General features: G+C 44.8%; 1 protein-coding gene across 1 annotated transcript in view; it reads left to right on the top strand.

Moving 5' to 3' along the window:
* Window positions 1–17,666, top strand: part of LOC115098133 (AP-1 complex subunit mu-1-like) — a 237,217-nt gene that overhangs the window by 26,019 nt on the left and 193,532 nt on the right. The window contains 4 exon segments of the mRNA XM_029614489.1: window positions 1,950–2,106; window positions 2,841–2,908; window positions 3,177–3,307; window positions 9,957–10,104. Coding sequence (XP_029470349.1) covers window positions 1,950–2,106; window positions 2,841–2,908; window positions 3,177–3,307; window positions 9,957–10,104 — 504 coding nt within the window.

Genomic DNA, 17,666 nt, shown 5'->3' with positions numbered 1-17,666 from the left:
AAAAAAAGTTATATATAATCAGTTGAACGAGTTCAAGGTTAATCCAAATGTAATCCAGTATTAAGCAACATATATCCACACTGGCTTTTCGAAGAGAATACTGAAGAGCTAGGCTTGCTGCACGGGTATATGTAGGGTGACGGCAGCTTTGAAATCTGACCATCTATCAGGAGAGCACAATACCCATTGGTCCTGAGTCCATCTGTCTACACTAAGGAAAACGAAATTATCAGGTAAGTAATTTCTCCAATTTTAAAATAGATGTTTGTTCCCTACAGTTTTTAATCTGATCCCCCTTTTCTGTATTCTATGATTGGTACTGAATTCAGTGCCTGAATGTAATCCACTTTGAAGCGCTGAAAAAAGTGCGAAAAGCGGAATATAAATCTAAATTTAAAAAAAAAAAAAATTACTTAGAGCTAGTATAATGGTGGCATTTCAAAATTACCCATGACAGATAGTTTGCCTGCCATTAGTCATGTATCTTATTTTTAAATGTGGTGGAATATTTCTATCTGGCTTGGGTCTTCTGCAAATGAAAGATAACTTGATTGCTTAGCATAAACTTAACATTGTTTGGCAAATTTTAAATGAAATAGAAAATCATGGCCCTCTTGCAGTGACTCGCTGGTGTGTTGCATAATATTTCCACGCTAGAGGCTATAGTGTGTTCTTGATGCTGTGTACAAGAGGAAGCTCAGAAGAGATGATGTGTCTGCCTTTATCTGTCACCTAGGCAGCTGGTCAGAGAGCTACTGCTTCTCTTGAGGATTCCACCCACCTATTTCAAGGGAATTACATTTGCATAAAGAGGGAGAGGGTAGTGCAGAAAATGGAGCCTGCTGTTCATTTAGAATGTTTTCTTTAGAAAAGGCACATTTCAAAAGTATAATAACATTGTATAAGTATGTAAAAAGGTTATGCCTAGCACTCCTAAGCTAGATGAAGCCGATCAAGGGCCAACTTTTTTTTTTTTTTTTTTTTTTTTTTTTAACATGCACGTAATCTATCATTTGGATATAACAAATATCTTCCATAGACCTATTTAAAACTAATCTGGACATACACTTGGTTGCCAACAGTATCAATTGGTGGGGATGGGTTGGGGGACTTAAAGTAGGTGTGTTGAACATTTGTAAGAAGGGTGAGCAAGGTGGGCAAATAGCTTTATTGAGGCTATAGTAAGAACATAAGCGTCATGGTGCGTCAGACCAATTTTTTCATCCAGTGGGCTTTCAGAAGTGCCTGTTCTTTAGTTGTCATACTGCTTTACTTCAGTACATAGCAATACAGTTGAACAGACAAGTTGTAGGAGATAGCTTTTTTTTTTTTATAGGGCTAAGTACATTTGTGACCTGTTTTCAAGAGTTGCTCTTTGGACTTTGAGCAGTATTTCTGCTGTATTCTTGGTAAATAGTAAGGCTTTTGGTTGCTCATAAACTATTACACATTTGCAGAACTTTCCTTTCTGGTGATCTTCCATGGTTCCCAAATGCTTTTTCACAAATTGTGCACCATTTGGAGCCTGTGTATAATGTGACTGTTAACTCTTTCCAATATGGCTGCTCTTAGTGACTTAAAAGGAAGCTGCTTAAAAAAAAAAGTCAAATATAATTTGCAGTAAAAAGAAAATGTTTAATCCTCACAGAGTCAGGAGGTCTACCTTTTTGTTTGTTTCTTTGGGTACAGTCTTTGCTGTTGGTATGCTTGCCAGCACAAACTCTGGCATTCTGTGAAAACTGTCTGATATCACATGTTGTGGAGCTTTGGTAACTGCTAATAAATTGTGTGCATGCTTTTATGTTAAAGAAAACGTTCACTGTTCTACACTTTGTAACTTGCGATTTCAGATTTTTGTGATTTGGGGCTGAACCTGTGACCCTGGAAATGGATCCAAAGCATGTGTGTTTTAAAAAGCTTATCCAAAGCCCTTGTGCTTTTCATGGTAGGTCCTCATTTGCCGGAATTACCGTGGGGATGTGGACATGTCAGAAGTGGAGCACTTCATGCCTATCCTGATGGAAAAGGAAGAAGAAGGGGCACTATCTCCTATTTTGTCTCATGGTGGAGTTCGGTTTATGTGGATTAAACACAACAATTTATATCGTATCCTTTCAAGCAACGCTAAGCCAATGTGACAGAAAGCATGGTTGATTTCTGGTTGTTGCTGTGATCTTTCCTTTTAACCAGTTTGAAAGTAGGAGGTGATCTCACTGCTTTCTACTTCTTAGCTGCTAGTTTACCTTCATTGTTGTGCCTTAGAAGGCAGTAAGGCTGCCAGCTTCTTCTTGCCATAAGCATGTGAGGAGAAAGTTGAATAATGCAAACAAACCCTCTCTTAGAAACTTGAACATTAGAGAGACTTAGGGGTTTGAATTCTGGCTGCATAATGCTCTGACTTCAGGGAGACTCGTACTTCCTGGGTTTTGTGGTAGCACAGAGAATATTCTGTGCAGAATCTGCTGCCTTTTATCTGTTAGGCCTTCCCTATTGTTAAATCCTAAAGGCATTCAACAGCATACTTGCCTGGATTTGGGCAAGAAAATGTGTTCCCTGTGTGCTTTCTTGGGATGCAAGGTGCAAAATTTGTTAAAGCCCACCAAGTAATTGAGAAATGACAATATTTTTAGAAGGCTAAGGAATATTTAAAAATGCTATCTTTCAGAACTACTAGTTTTTGTTAAAATATTCATTCTTTCTTTTTTTTGCATATTCCTAGCCTTCTCCATTCATCCTTTCACCTGGTCAAATTTTGCATGTTAAATTCTTTTAAAATATTGTATTCCTAGAGCATGTTCTGTGGAATTTGATTGCCTGCTCCTTAATACCTATATTTTCAGTTGTAGCAACTTCTAAGAAGAATGCATGCGTTTCTTTGGTGTTTTCCTTTCTTTATAAAGTGGTACAGGTGAGTTAGTAAAATTAAACTGTAATGTGCAGATCTTCCTGCATGGTACAAGCAGAAGTCTGGGTCCAGCTCCAGCTGCATCACAGTGTAGCTGCCAAGGTCTGACCTGACATAGTAGATGACAGCAACAAGGACCAATCCTGTCTACCCAGTTTTCTTTACCACCTTTGGGTAGATGAGAATATAAATTACCATTTGTTGCAGATGCAGCTCTTTCTGGTGGTCAAATAAGTGATGCGTTTTTTAATCCTTCATTAATACTTTGCAGGTATTCTCTGAATATTTCAAAGAACTGGAAGAAGAAAGCATTCGGGATAATTTTGTCATTATATATGAATTGTTAGATGAACTTATGGATTTTGGATATCCTCAAACCACAGATAGCAAAATTTTACAAGAGTAAGTACTGAAGCTTACATGTTTGTAGGTGTTGTAACTTTTTAAAATTAGATAGTGGGGCAAGCCCTAAGCTTGGCTGTTCTGTACTGCTGAATCTTGGTCTGTGATGTTTTGGATGGGATTTGGGTATGATGCAGAGGTGAAGTCTTGTGGCAAAGCTTGATGGTGTACGCTTTGGACGCTTCCAGCTTGTGTTAGGTCCATTTGATAGATTCTGACTTAAAAATGTTTCGAATATGAAGAACTTATGGCAGAAGTGCTGTAGGTAGATTGAGGGGAAGGAAAAGGGGAGGCTAGATAAATGTACTATTTCCTAACGTGTAGCCAGATGGACTCAGGACCAATGGGTATTGTACTCTTCTGCTAGTAGATGAGAGACTGAGTCAGATTTCAAAGCTGATGTCACTCTACATATACCTGTGCTGGGAGCTTAGCTCTTCAGTATTTCTCCTTCTCCCAGCAGATGCGGGCACTATTCCACACATTAGAATAGTGCAACAATTTAAAAAAAAAATAAAAAAATTTTACCTTAAGAACATCGAGCCCTGCTTCTCCTGCGGCGATACCTAAGGGTCCCGCCCCCAGTCGAAAATTCGTGAGGTGATTTCCGAGATCCCTGAAGTAAGCCTTGGTCAGGCAGCGGGTGCAGAATTGAGCGCGGCTGTGAAGGTATTTCCCTCTTCCCCCCCCCCCCCCCCCCCCCCCGCAGCTGGAGACCACCCAGCATGCAATCGGTAAGCGCCGAAACCAGGTAAGGTAGAAACCTTTTAAATGTAAGTCTCCAGAGCTTGAACAGTGATACCGTACATTTCTTCTGACGAGGTTTAAAGGGCACCGATCAGGTTGAGCAGCCCTGATTGGGCTAGGCCCCGATCCAGTGCAAGAGTCCACAAAAGTGGAGAGCCTTGTGCGGGTGCCATTTTGTAAGCGGGATCTTCAGTGCCATATTCTCCCTCCCCCCCGCCCCCATTCGGCGGTATGTGCGGGGCAGGTCGGTCAGCCAGCCGATGCGCCTAACCTGCGCGCGTCCAACCTTGCCATACGCATAGCTGTGCGCACAACTTAGTCATGCGCAACCCAAGCACGCACCTACACGCGCAGCCACCTTGAGGTTTTCCACGCGCACAAACAAAGCACCACCGACCAAGAAGCCCAAGGGACCCTCCCTTTGCACAACTTATCTCATAAGAGCCGCAAAATCAGAATTGGAGCCCCTCCTGTACCAGCAGTGCGAAGAAGCTCAAGGGGAACCAAAACCTGGCCCCCTACTGTCGGGAGAGGGGTCCGGATCCACTGATGATTGTACCCCAGACCTAGGTATCTCCAGCTCTTCTCTGCCGTAGGAGGGCATCTCAGGGGGCCCCTACTCTAACCACCCTGGGGTTCAACATGGACCCAGGGACCTTCTCCTGGGTGGAATTCTTTAAAGGGCTGCAAACACCGGCTGGAAGCTCTGGAACCTCCTGGCGCTACACGGATCTCTCGAGATATGCCTTGCCTAACCAAGAGCTTCCCTACCTCGGACCCAGACACATCTGAGGGCGAGAGCGACTCCCTGGAAGAAGGAGAAATCCCTCCAGGGATGGAACCATACCGAACTATGCTTCACTTCTTCCATAAAGACTAATTACTAGCCCTTGTCTCCCAGACTCTGAAGACGCTGGGTATTCCGGGTACTGACCCTATGGCGGAATCAAAGAAGAACCCTATCTTGGTGTCCCTCCGTAAGGCCTCATGCTAGTTTCCCATGATGGAAGCCATCCAGGAACTGATTGATCTGGAATGGAACGCCCTGAAAGCCCTATATCCTCTGGAACCCGCAGCCAAGGAATGCCTGCGTTTCCCTAAAGTTGACGCCATGTTCTGTGCAGTCTCCAAGTGAGCAACGATTCCCGTTGAAGGAGGAGCGGCACTGAAGGACACGCAGGACAGACGATTAGTCCATCCTTAAGCAGGCCTTTGACGCAACAGCAATGACACTGCAGATTGCTTCCTGCTGCACGCTCCTGCTTGCTCCTCTCCAGAGATGCTACTACATCTGGAGAAACACTGGAACCTGCAGTGTCCTTCCTCACTGGCACACCTCAGCCAGGGGCGTGGCAGACAGAAGACAACTGTGGCTACGGAATTGGTCAGTGGATGCGACCTCAAAAGCAAACCTTACAAGAATGCCCTATAGAGGATCTCTCTTGTTTGGCTGCGAACTGGAGAAGTTAGCCAACAAATGGGGAGAATCTTCAGTGCCCAGACTACTGGAAGATAGGTAAAGAAGATCACAGCGTTCCTCCCCCAGAAGACTGGAGGGCAGAGGATCGCAACGCTTCAGAACCTACAAGAATATGCAGTTCCAGGCACCTCAGGCATCCGGAAGGCCTCAGTCCTTTCAGAGCAGACAGACCAAGAGGGGAGCAGGCTCGGGGGCAGGTCCTAGCCATACTCCAGAACAAGAAGAAGCAGATCCATCCACCAAAGATGGGTCGACATAACATCGGACAAATGGGTCCTAAACATAGTCCGAGAAGGGTACTCTCTGGAATTCCGCAGCATCCCTCTGGACAAGTAAAAACCATGCTAACAAGACTTCTCAGTCTGAAGGCAATAACCCAGGTGCCCATGTCCCAACAAAATACTGGACACTATTCCATCTATTTTATCGTCCCCAAGAAGGAAGGATCATTCTGACCCATCTTGGATCTAAAAAATGTCAACCGCTATCTGAGGGTGCCATACTTCCGCATGGAAACCCTGCACTCCGTTATAAGGGCTTTACAACCGGGAGAGTTTCTAACCTCCCTGGACCTTTCCGAAGCCTACCTCCACATACCAATCCATCAGGACCACCAGCGCTTCCTGCGCTTCGCAATACTGGGTCATCATTACCAGTTCTGGGCGCCACCCTTCGGCCTAGCAACCACTCCCAGGACCTTCACCAAAATTACCGTGATTGTGGCGGCAACATTGAGGAAAAAGAGGATCCTGGTACATCCTTCCTTATCTAGACGATTGGCTAATCAGAGCAAAGTCCTCGGAGGAGAGTCAGCAGGCCACCTCCAGAGTCGCGAGCCTACTGCAGAAGCTTGGGTGGGTCGTGATCACGGACAAGAGCTATCTCCAGCCATCTCAGTCTCTAGAATACCTGGGGGCCCACTTTGACACAAACAGAACAAGGTCTTCCTCGCTCCTCCAAGGAGAAGGAAACTGATGGAACACTTGCGAAGATTAATGTCCAATGCATGTCCCAAGGAATGGGACTACCTTCGAGTCCTTTGCCTCATGGCATCAACCCTGGAAGTCGTTCCGTGGGCAAGGGCCCATATGCGACAGCTCCAGCGCTCCCTACTGTCACGATGGAACCCACTGTCCCAGAACTACTCAATTCATCTCCATCTACCAGCAGAGGTTCGGGATCAGCTCCAATGGTGGACACAGGAAGACCATCTAAACAGAGGAGTAAGCCTATCCCCACTGAACTGGATCTTGCTCACCACGGATGCGAGGCTGGGGAGCACATTGCCAGGAGCTGACGGCCCAGGGACAATGAAACAAAGAGGCGGAATGGAACATAAACCTAGAAGCTCGAACAGTCAGACTAGCATGCCTGCAATTCACCCACACACTCCGGGGCGAGTCAGTCAGGGTAATGTCTGACAATGTGACAACAGTCGCTTACATCAACCGACAGGGAGGAACCAAGATCCAGCAGGTGTCTCTGGAAATAGACCCCCTATTGGCATGAGCGGAGATAAACCTGCAAGGGATCTCTGCCTCCTACATCGTGGGAAAAGACAACGTCTCAGCAGACTACCTCAGCAGAGAGAGCCTAGACCCAGGGGAATGGACGCTGTCGACCACAGCCTTCCAGCTGATAGTAAATCACTGGGGCCTCCTAGCTATGGATCTACTGGCAATCCATCAATGCCCAAGTTCCCTGGCTCTTCAGCTGCAGACGAGAACCACAATCCCAGGGAATCGACACTCTCGTCCAGAACTGGCCAGAGGAAGACCAACTGTACGCCTTCCCTCCATGGCCACTACTGGGCAGGGTCTTCCGCAAGATAGAGCATCACAGGGGACTAGTTCTACTAGTTGCCCGGGACTGGCTAAGACTACCATGGTACGCAGACATGCGAAGACTACTTGCGGGAAACCTTCTGTGCCTACCACCACACAGGGACCTTCTTCACCAGGGCCCGATTTTCCACAAAGATCAGTCTCTATTCTCCCTTATGGTATGGCCCTTGAGAGGGCTAGGCTGAAGAAGTGAGGTTACTCAGTCTGTCATTGACATCTTGCTCCGAGCACTGAAGATTTCCACATCCCTATCTTACGTACAGATCTGAAGAGTATTTGAAGACTGGTGTGAAGACCGCGGGACCCACCCGCAGACAGCTAAAATTCCCATTATCCTGGAGTTCCTACAGAATGGGATGAAGAAGGGGTTGTCTCTCAACTCCCTCAAAGTCCAAGTCGCCGCGTTGGCCTGCTTCAGAGCAGAGGTGGATGGCATCAGACTATCAACTCATCCAGATGTGTCCCACTTCCTGAAAGGACCATCCCTAAATTGGCCGGTGCCCCTATGGAATCTCAATATTGTATTAGACTTCCAACATTAAAAACAGCATTCTTGGTGGCAATCTGTTCAGCTTGTTGCATCTCCGAACTTCAGGAACCGTTCCTTAGATTCACACCTGGAACCATTCAATGGCACACTATCCCCTGATTCTTACGGAAAGTGGTTTCCCAATTTCACATGAACCAAACCATCTTGCTACCATCACCTGACTGGGAGGACTCACGCCTTCTTCGCCATCTGAATGTCGGCAGACTCCTAGTCCGATACCTGGAAAGATCAGAGCCGGTCCGCAAAACGGATCACCTGTTCATTCTTTGCAAGGGGAAGCGGCATCCCAGGCAACCATTGCCCACTGACTCAAAGAAGTAATCAAGGCAGCCTACACAGAGGCAGAAAAGCCCTCACCTCTACAGATTAAGGCACATTCTACAAGAGCCCAGGCAGTCTCCTGGGCGGAAACCAAGCTGCTGTTGCCTGCCGAGATCTGTCGGGCAGCGACGTGGTCCTCCATACACACCTTCTCCAGGTTTTACCGCCTGGATGTTCAGGACAGGGAGGACTCAGCATATGCAAGGGCAGTACTAAGTGGGCCTCGGGCAACCTCCCACCCTGTGCGGGAGTAGCTTTTGTACATCTCATTGGTCCTGAGTCTATCTGGCTGCATGCTAGGAAATGGAGAAATTATTTACCTGATAATTTTGTTTTCCTTAGTGTAGACAGACTGGGCATCCTGCCCACGGTTGCTCCACAAAAAAGGCAACCTCTGATAACCAATCTCGAGACTAAAGTAATACGTGTAAGCCATGGACTACCCCTAGCACAAGACACCCACTGTCTCATCTGGTGTCTGCGTTGATCGATTGAGTGCACTGGCGGTCTCTAGTTTGAAAATTCAGTTGAACCAGTTCAAGTTAATCAAATTAGTAAGAAAACATATTTCCACAATGGCTTTTCAAGGAGAATACTGAAGAGCTAAGTTCCCAGCACGGGTATATGTATAGTGAGGTCAGCTTTGAAATCTGACTGTCTCCCATCTGCTAGCAGAAGAGTACAATACCCATTGGCCCTGAGTCCATCTGTTCTCACTAAGGAAAACAAAGTTATCAGATAAGTAATTTCTCCACTGGGCACATTCTGGTGGAATAGAAAAGTTCAGCTGTGTGATAACATTGCTGGTAAAATGGAGAGTGAGATTTGGGAGAGAATGAGCATGGATAGGGCTACTGCTTTTCGAGTTTGGTAGAAAGATTTTAGGCAGTAACTAAAGGTGAAACAATAGGGCTCTAACAATTGACTCATATTCTGTATTCGAGGGAAGCTGTATCGAGCATATGTGTGGGTATGCTATATTTTGGTGTCTTGTCTGATGGTAGCTTTCCTATATGATAGCCATTGGTGAGTAAAAGTATATGTGGAGATCAACAATATGCATATTTCTTTGAGTAAGGAGTAGGAATACCTGGGGAGGGGGAAGAGGTATTGAGGTTGGAAATAATGCATGTGGAGTACATTTATAAACCTATGTGTATTATTTCCAAAGAGAAAAGTTTCAGTAGGAAAAAAAAAACAGGTGCAAATTTGAGGGTACTTTTTTCCCCAAGGCAATTTTCAAAGGAAAAATGTGCTCATAGTTTCCCTTTGAAAACTATGAGCAGAGCCTATGGGCAAAAGCACCTGTGGACTTTGCATTAATGCATTTAGGTTTGAAAATTGCACCTTTTTATACGCAGGGATATTTTCAAGAGTGCTGTCTGCAAATCCCATTAATTGAACCACTGGTGTCCTACATACCACTCTACTCACACTGATAATTAGTAATTGGCATGGAAACTGTATAAAATTTTCTTCTTGAATAGTACCCCTGTTGGTAGGCTGAAAAATGACATTTCCATGTTTGTCATCCCTTTTATTCCCCCCCTTGATTTTAATTGTAATTACCCCAGTGCATATGAGACTCATGATACATAATTTTTTATCTTCCACATTCATATCTAAAAAATCATTATATTAAAAAAAAAAATGAAAGCATTAAAAGCTGCTATTCTGTTTGGGCCCCATCATCTTGCTTTGCTTAAGATACATCACTCAAGAAGGACACAAACTGGAAACAGGAGCACCGCGGCCTCCGGCAACCGTTACCAATGCTGTGTCTTGGAGATCTGAAGGGATCAAGTATCGGAAGAACGAGGTCTTTCTAGACGTTATAGAATCTGTCAACCTTCTGGTGAGTTTGTTCACTTGATCACTGGTTTCATTCTTCCCCCTCCCCCGCCTTTAAAAATATGGTAGACTTGGAAGATGATCAAAGATAGACATTAGTGGCAGAGAATGTTCACCATGTGCATTCATGTAGTTTTTGCACTGATCACGGTACCCATCAATAAATATATCAAATTTCAAGCCCAGGTGTGGTGCATATGTGATACTGTGTGTTTAAGATATTTTACAAATGAGCTTTGTTTATTTGGGTGAGTGACCATCCCAGCAAGTCCTGCAGGGCCCCCAGGTGGATGCAGATGCACTGTTGTGAAGCCGCTGATCATTGCTGCAGTTAGTCACTGGGTTGGCATGTTTCGAATCACTTACCAACATTCAGTCTCAAGCTCCAAGCGGGTAGATTGAGGAGCAATGTCAGAAAGGTATTTTATCACAAAGGTGGATGCCAGGATGGTGACAAACTAGTTGAAATCTGTTTATCATTAAACAAGAACCAGCAGAATGCATTGCTGCTTATACACTCTACCAGTTAATAGTATACAAAGATAATCATGAAATTAAGTACAAGAAAACATCCCCCCAAACCCCCCCCTTCTGTCCAACGCAGAAAAGGTCCTTGAAATAAGCATGTTCACAAATGACTCTGAGACTAATTGGTACTGTCACCACTAAATTCCTCGCTCTAGGAGGTAAAGACTGAAGATAGGGCTCCCAAGTTGCAAAATACAATCATCTGTGCTTGAATGACAACATTGAAGCTTTGTATGCATTTGTATAAGGTCATGCAGAGAATTATGCCACTGCCAGAATGATGGGCCTTTATCTCTCCAGGACATTAATGTAGCTTTCCTAGCATGTAGCCAGATGGACTCAGGACTAGTGGATTATGTGGTGTTCTGCTAGCAGATGGGAGACTGAGAACTCATTCCCTGTACGTACTCTGATCAGTCCAGACTCCTGGGTTTGGCCCCCCCCCTCTAGCAAATGGAGACAGAGCAGTTAGCATAACAACGCTCCGCCTATAAATAGAATGGTGCCACCTACAGTCCAGCAGTATTCCTCTGTCTCCAGCAGATGGTGGGGGTGCCAAACCTACAGTCTGGTCTATGTGGTAGTTTGTTTTGGGAATTAGTCAGTTAGGTGGTTTTTTGGTTCCTTTTATTATTTCTTAGTCAATTTGGCTTAAAAAACAAAACAAACAAAAAAAACCCCCCAACAAAAAAAAATACCTTAGTCGTAGCAGTGTTGTCTTTAGCCTACCAGGGGGTTGTGAGGTCCTGAGAGGGCCATCCTCCACTGGTCGTGAAGCAGCTGCATAAGAGGGTCGAGGATTCTAATTTCTTTCTTGGGCAGCTTTGGTTGCGACACCAGGGAGCCTGGTTCACTTCACCCTACTACGGGAATCAGCAACTTGGATCACTGCTGGGCAAGTTTCTAAATTAAAAAAAAAAATAAAAATTTGCCTTTTCATCCGGCCGGCAGTATCGCATCTGCTCTCTCCTTCCTGGAGCGGGGGTGAGTTATTTTTTAAATTTGTCAGTGTAAATTTCTGTTTTCTCTCTATGCTGTGATCTTCGTGCCGTATGTGCGGCTCGGCCTTTCACGGGAGGGCCTCTGCTCCGCATGTTTGCTGGGGGGGGGGGGGTCCTCCGGGGCTGTTAATGCTGTCAAAATAGTGAAAATTAAATCTACCCGAGTGACTGCGGGCTCAGATACTGCAGATCAAGCTGGTGCTGACCCGTTCCCACTCAGCGCGGGAACGGATGCCATTTTGCAGTCTTTCAGAGCTGCCACTTGTGCTGCAATGGGGGAGGGGTTTTTACTTACCACCTCCTCTTTCTTCTCAGCAGAGGTTCCCAGGTGAAAGGGACATTTTGCATCATGATTTTTCCAGTAACGGAGGATAGCCCCGAGGGGGTTTCTGACTCCTCTTCCTCTTTCTTGTCGGACTTTGTTTTACTGCTCCATAAAGCTTATAAAGCAAAAAAAAAATCAGGGAAGGGGGAAGTGACGTCATCCCTATAGCATGGTCGCATAAAGCGATAACTCCTCTCCCATCCATCCCAATTTCAGCTTTATCGTCGCAATCTGGGCTAATTTTTACTTCTGGAGAGTGTCAGAGGCTGGTGGATACCACTGTGACATCCAGGAAGAAATCGCTGGATCTGAAAACTTTCTCTTACGAACCGGGAGGTTCACGTTTTGTGGCCTTGACTGAGGAACCCGGGCCGGGAGAACAGGAAATGGCGGAAGGGCCCCTGCACCCAGATTCGGAGGGCAAAAATGCCGCGAATGCTGGAACGGAGGTGGGAGGGCTGGGAGCGACGTCGGAACCAACTAAAGACTAAGCAGTGGTTTATGGAAATTCAAAAAGATATAAAATCTATCAAAACGGATATGCAGGAGGCGTTGACTGAGTTCCGCTCCGAGTTGGGGGATTATGGCCGGAGGGTTGAAGATGTGGAAAACATAGTTGAGGGGCAAGTGGTGGAAGTCTCGCGCATCCACAAAGATCTTACTGATTTGCAAACGGCTAATGAAGAGATATTGCTTAAAATGGAAGACCTTGAAAATAGATCAAGGCGCGCCAACATCAGAGTTCGGGGAGTACCTGAAACAGATGTGTATGCGGATGTGGAAGTGGTAGTGCAAAAAATCTGCCAGGCAGTGCTAAATGAACGGTCTGATCAGCGTGAATTTCTTGAGGGCGAAATTGTACTGGACCGAGCACATAGAGCGTTGCGACCCACAAGAATGAACACCCCCAGAGACATTATCGCCTGTATACATAGCTATCGTATGAAGGATGCAGTTATGCAGCAAGCTCGCAAGATGGGCGCCATCACTTGGGAAGGACAGAGTTTTGCAATATATAACGATCTGGTGGCGGCTATGTTACAAAAAAGAGACTTCCAACCAGTGACTGCGTTTCTCAGATGAGAAAATCTGCGGTATAGATGGATGTATCCGACCGGCTTAGCTTTCACCAAGGATGGCAGCACACACTACATCAAGATGGCGTCAGAGGCAGACTCTGTTCTGGCGGGTGCAGGCCTGGCTCTCCCAGAGGCTGGGAACGGCGTCCAAAAATCTGTAGGAGCAGAAAGCCCATGATGGCAGCGGGTGGAGAAGTCGGGCTCCAGATTGCGACTCAAATCCAATGAGCACAGCAGGTGGCCAGAGGGCGTGGAGTGAACAGATAATGCTTGATGTTGGAATATTTTTGCCCTTGCTGTTTTCGATGGTCAAATATGGCCATTTATGACTTTTTCAGGCAGGTTTTGCAGCTCTGTTTTGGAAATTCAATTGCCACATGCCTTGAGCATGAGTATTCTGAAGGCTTATACTAATCTATAAGTAGCTGATGTTATGAGTATTTCAGGTTGGAGGGATGATTGGGGGGGGGGGGGGGCATTTCACTTATACCTCGGGTTTCCTGCCGATGCAACAGCGGCAGTGGTATTCATGAGGGTAGGGGGGATGGGAGAGGTGGATGGGGGGAGGGGTTGGAGGCTAAAGGACGACTGAGGAGAGCTGGTTATTGGTCACAGTGGTGGATTGTATATGGCATTTGGGTTAGGTTTTCAGAGGTAGTGGAGGGGGGTATGTTTGAATACAAAATGGCATGGATGGGGGGTGGGTTTCCTGCTCATGATGTCTATTAAAGTAATTTCCATGAATGTTAAGGGCCTAAACCACCCAGCTAAATGTAAAAGAATATTTAAAGAAGCGCTCTCTTTGAAGGCATCCATTTTGTTTATCCAGGAGACTCACCTCCGCAGGCGGTACGAACTCTTACTGAATACAGCTTATTTCCCACAAGTATTTCTGGCGGCCAGCATGCCTAAGTCTAAATATACAGGAGTGGGGATTTTAATCTTCAGGGATCTTAAGGTCCAAGTAGACTCGATCTATAGAGATCTAGAAGGCAGATTTCTCAGTGTCACTATATATAAATCAGATCTTGTATACATTGGTGAATGTGTACAACCCCAACACGCTTCAAAGAGAAGTGCTTCAGAGAATAGATGACAGGTTGCTTCAGTTTAAATGTGGAAAGTTGATAATTGGTGGGGATTTTAATTTGGTTTGTAACCCAAAGGTAGACTGTTCCAAAGGAGGGGGGCATTATTCAAATGTGGACCGAAGCGCATTGCAGATGTTCCTTACTAAATGGCAGGTAGCGGATATTTGGCGGGAACAGCAGCCTAGAGGGCGGGATTATTCTTTCTATTCTAAGGCTCATGACACGTACACCAGAATTTATTTATTTATTTATTTTTAATTTTTATATACCGAAGTTCTTGTAGGGACTACAAATCACTCCGGTTTACATAAACGAAGAACTGCTCAACAGAGAGCGGAGCTTTACATGGAACCGTAGAACATATGGAACAGTATAACTGGTTGACAATTTAACATAATACTAAATAAAGTGATAATAGTTTAACTGGAAATAAATAAAGAAATATAATATTTTATATATAAGAAGTATAACTATTTAACGTAGCAATAAATATAAAAATAAGCAATGCCAAATAAATATATGAAATAAAGTGAATTTTTGAGTTTTTGAGAATAGAAAGAATAATCCCGACCTCTAGGCTGCTGTTCCCGCCAAATATCCACTACCTGCCATTTAGTAAGGAACATCTGCAATGCGCTTTGGTCCGCATTTGAATAATGCCCTCTTCCTTTGGAACAGTACTTCATGCATACCCAGCATAGCTCTCTGCTTCAACGGCAGGGGGAATGAAGAAAAGTGGATCTATATACAAACAACCAACAAGGACTGAATTACATAGTCTGGGTAAACAAGCATGGGTGTAGCTTGCTTACTGTGGCGGTTACTACCCCTAACTAATTAAGCTAGATATTTCACTTAGATGCAGTTCCAACACTGCTCTCTACATTAATGGTGGGGGTGGAAGGGAAATAGAACCAAAAGGTTACTAAGAGCCAAGAGTAACAGATAAGTATGAGGGGAAAAAAAAAAAGTGCGAAACTTGCTGGGCAGACTGGATGGGTCGTTTGGTCGTCTTCTGCCATCATTTCTATGTTTCTATGTAATTGATTACTTCTTTGGTGGGGGTCACCTCCGATGCTAGCATCGGTAGCATCACATGGTCCGATCATGCTCCCATTTGGTGGTCTTTTAATGGTGCAGGATCTGATAATGGTTGCCGGTTTTGGAAGATGAATGACTCAAAGATGGGGCGGTTGAATTGGAAATAAGAACAGCTATTTGGGAGTACTTAGTCACTAATGATACTGAAGGAATTATGCCAGTGGTGTTGTGGGATTGCCTTAAAGCCATCCTTCGGGGAAAATTTATAGCCTTGGCTTCTCGCAAAAAGAAAGAAAAGGTAAGACAAAGCCTCATTCTGCGGGACAGGTTGGCAAAGGCGGAAAAAGCCCATAAACGCCTACTAGGAGCCTCTTGACGGAATTGGGGGATATTGGATATCAGCTACAACAGAAGCAGATGAGGGCCTACCAATTAGACCTTGCTAGTCAAACTTATTATGAACATGGCAATCGAGCAGGGAAGCACTTGGCTCATTCTTTGAAAACCTGAATGGCCCAATCTCAAATTACTAAAATGCAAGCAAGCGATGGGACTGTAGTAACCAAGGGGAAGAGGATACTAGCCCAGTTTAATCAGATTTTTGCCGCACTGTATTCGAGGGAAGATAGGGCCTCTGAGGCTGACATTTTGAAGTACCTGGAAGAGATTCCGCTCCCATGCTTAGAGGGCCCATTGTCTGAGGGAGTTAGTCAACCTATAACCTCTGCAGAGGTTTTAGCCACTATATCAGAGCTGAAACCTGGAAAAGCACCAGGAATCGATGGGTATGCTCTTTTTTTTTTTTTTCTATAAAAAGTTTAAGGAAGAGTTGGTGGGCCCCCTGGTTAATATGTTTAACAGCTTAGGTACAGGGGGTCACATACTGCCTGCGGCAAATGTGGCTGGTATTACAATATTACCGAAGCCAGGGAAGGATCCACTGTTATGTAGTTCTTATCGACCCATATCGCTTATTAATATTGATCTGAAGCTGTTGGCGAAAATATTGGCAAATAGATTGAAATTGGTAATCCTACTATTAGTTCATGATGATCAGGTGGGCTTTATACCGGGTCGAATAGCTGGGGATAATATAAGAAAGGTAGTAACTATAATCCACTATGCTAATGTGAGTGCTATCCCATCAGTACTTTTTGGTGTAGACGCTGAAAAGGCTTTTGATCGGGTCCATTGGCCTTTTTTGTTCCATGTAATGCGGAAGGTTGGGCTAGGAGGGGGATTTTTAAACTGGGTCCAAGAATTACATAGAAAATCGGCTGCCTGCATAAAAGTTAATGGGGGCTACTTGGCTAATTTTGAGGTACAGCGGGGCATGCGCCAAGGGTGCCCTCTATCACCTTTATTGTTTGTGCTCTGCTTAGAACCCCTGGCAGAGAAAATCAGAACTGCTGAAGATATCCAGGGGATCACTATAAGAGATTAAAATTTATAAGATAGCCTTATATGCTGACGATGTGTTATTCACCTTAGCAGATCCTGAATGTTCTCTGCAGGGTCTAATACCACAACTGGAGGCCTTTGGAAAGGTGTCTGACTTCAAAGTCAAAAAAGAAAAATCAGAGATCTTGCTGACTTTTCTACCACCCAACTTGATTTCCCAATTGAAACTGAAGTTCCCTTTTAAGTGGGCGAAACAAACGGTAAAATATTTAGGGGTGCTGATCGGTTCAGAATGTAAAAAAATGTTTAATTTAAATTCTCCTGCTGTTTAAACGGTGGAGAGGGAGTTGCAGGCTTGGGACAGGTTGGTACTCACATGGTTAGGCAGAATTGCGGCCATTAAAATGACATTCCTCCCATGGATAGCCTATTTATTCCATACTTTACTGTGCATAGTGCCCACTCCTTACTTAGAACATAAGAACATAAGAAAATGCCATACTGGGTCAGACCAAGGGTCCATCAAGCCCAGCATCCTGTTTCCAACAGTGGCCAATCCAGGCCATAAGAACCTGGCAAGTACCCAAAAACTAAGTCTATTCCATGTAACCATTGCTAATGGCAGTGGCTATTCTCTAAGTGAACTTAATAGCAGGTAATGGACTTCTCCTCCAAGAACTTATCCAATCCTTTTTTAAACACAGCTATACTAACTGCACGAACCACATTCTCTGGCAACAAATTCCAGAGTTTAATTGCGCGTTGAGTAAAAAAGAACTTTCTCCGATTAGTTTTAAATGTGCCCCATGCTAACTTCATGGAGTGCCCCCTAGTCTTTCTACTATCCGAAAGAGTAAATAACCGATTCACATCTACCCGTTCTAGACCTCTCATGATTTTAAACACCTCTATCATATCCCCCCTCAGTCGTCTCCTCTCCAAGCTGAAAAGTCCTAACCTCTTTAGTCTTTCCTCATAGGGGAGCCGTTCCATTCCCCTTATCATTTTGGTAGCCCTTCTCTGTACCTTCTCCATCGCAATTATATCTTTTTTGAGATGCGGCGACCAGAATTGTACACAGTATTCAAGGTGCGGTCTCA

Source organism: Rhinatrema bivittatum, chromosome 8 (genome assembly GCF_901001135.1).
Source record: "Rhinatrema bivittatum chromosome 8, aRhiBiv1.1, whole genome shotgun sequence".
NCBI lineage: Eukaryota > Metazoa > Chordata > Amphibia > Gymnophiona > Rhinatrematidae > Rhinatrema > Rhinatrema bivittatum.
The sequence above is the reverse complement of the archived record's forward strand: the minus strand, read 5'-3'. Positions and strand labels throughout refer to the sequence as shown.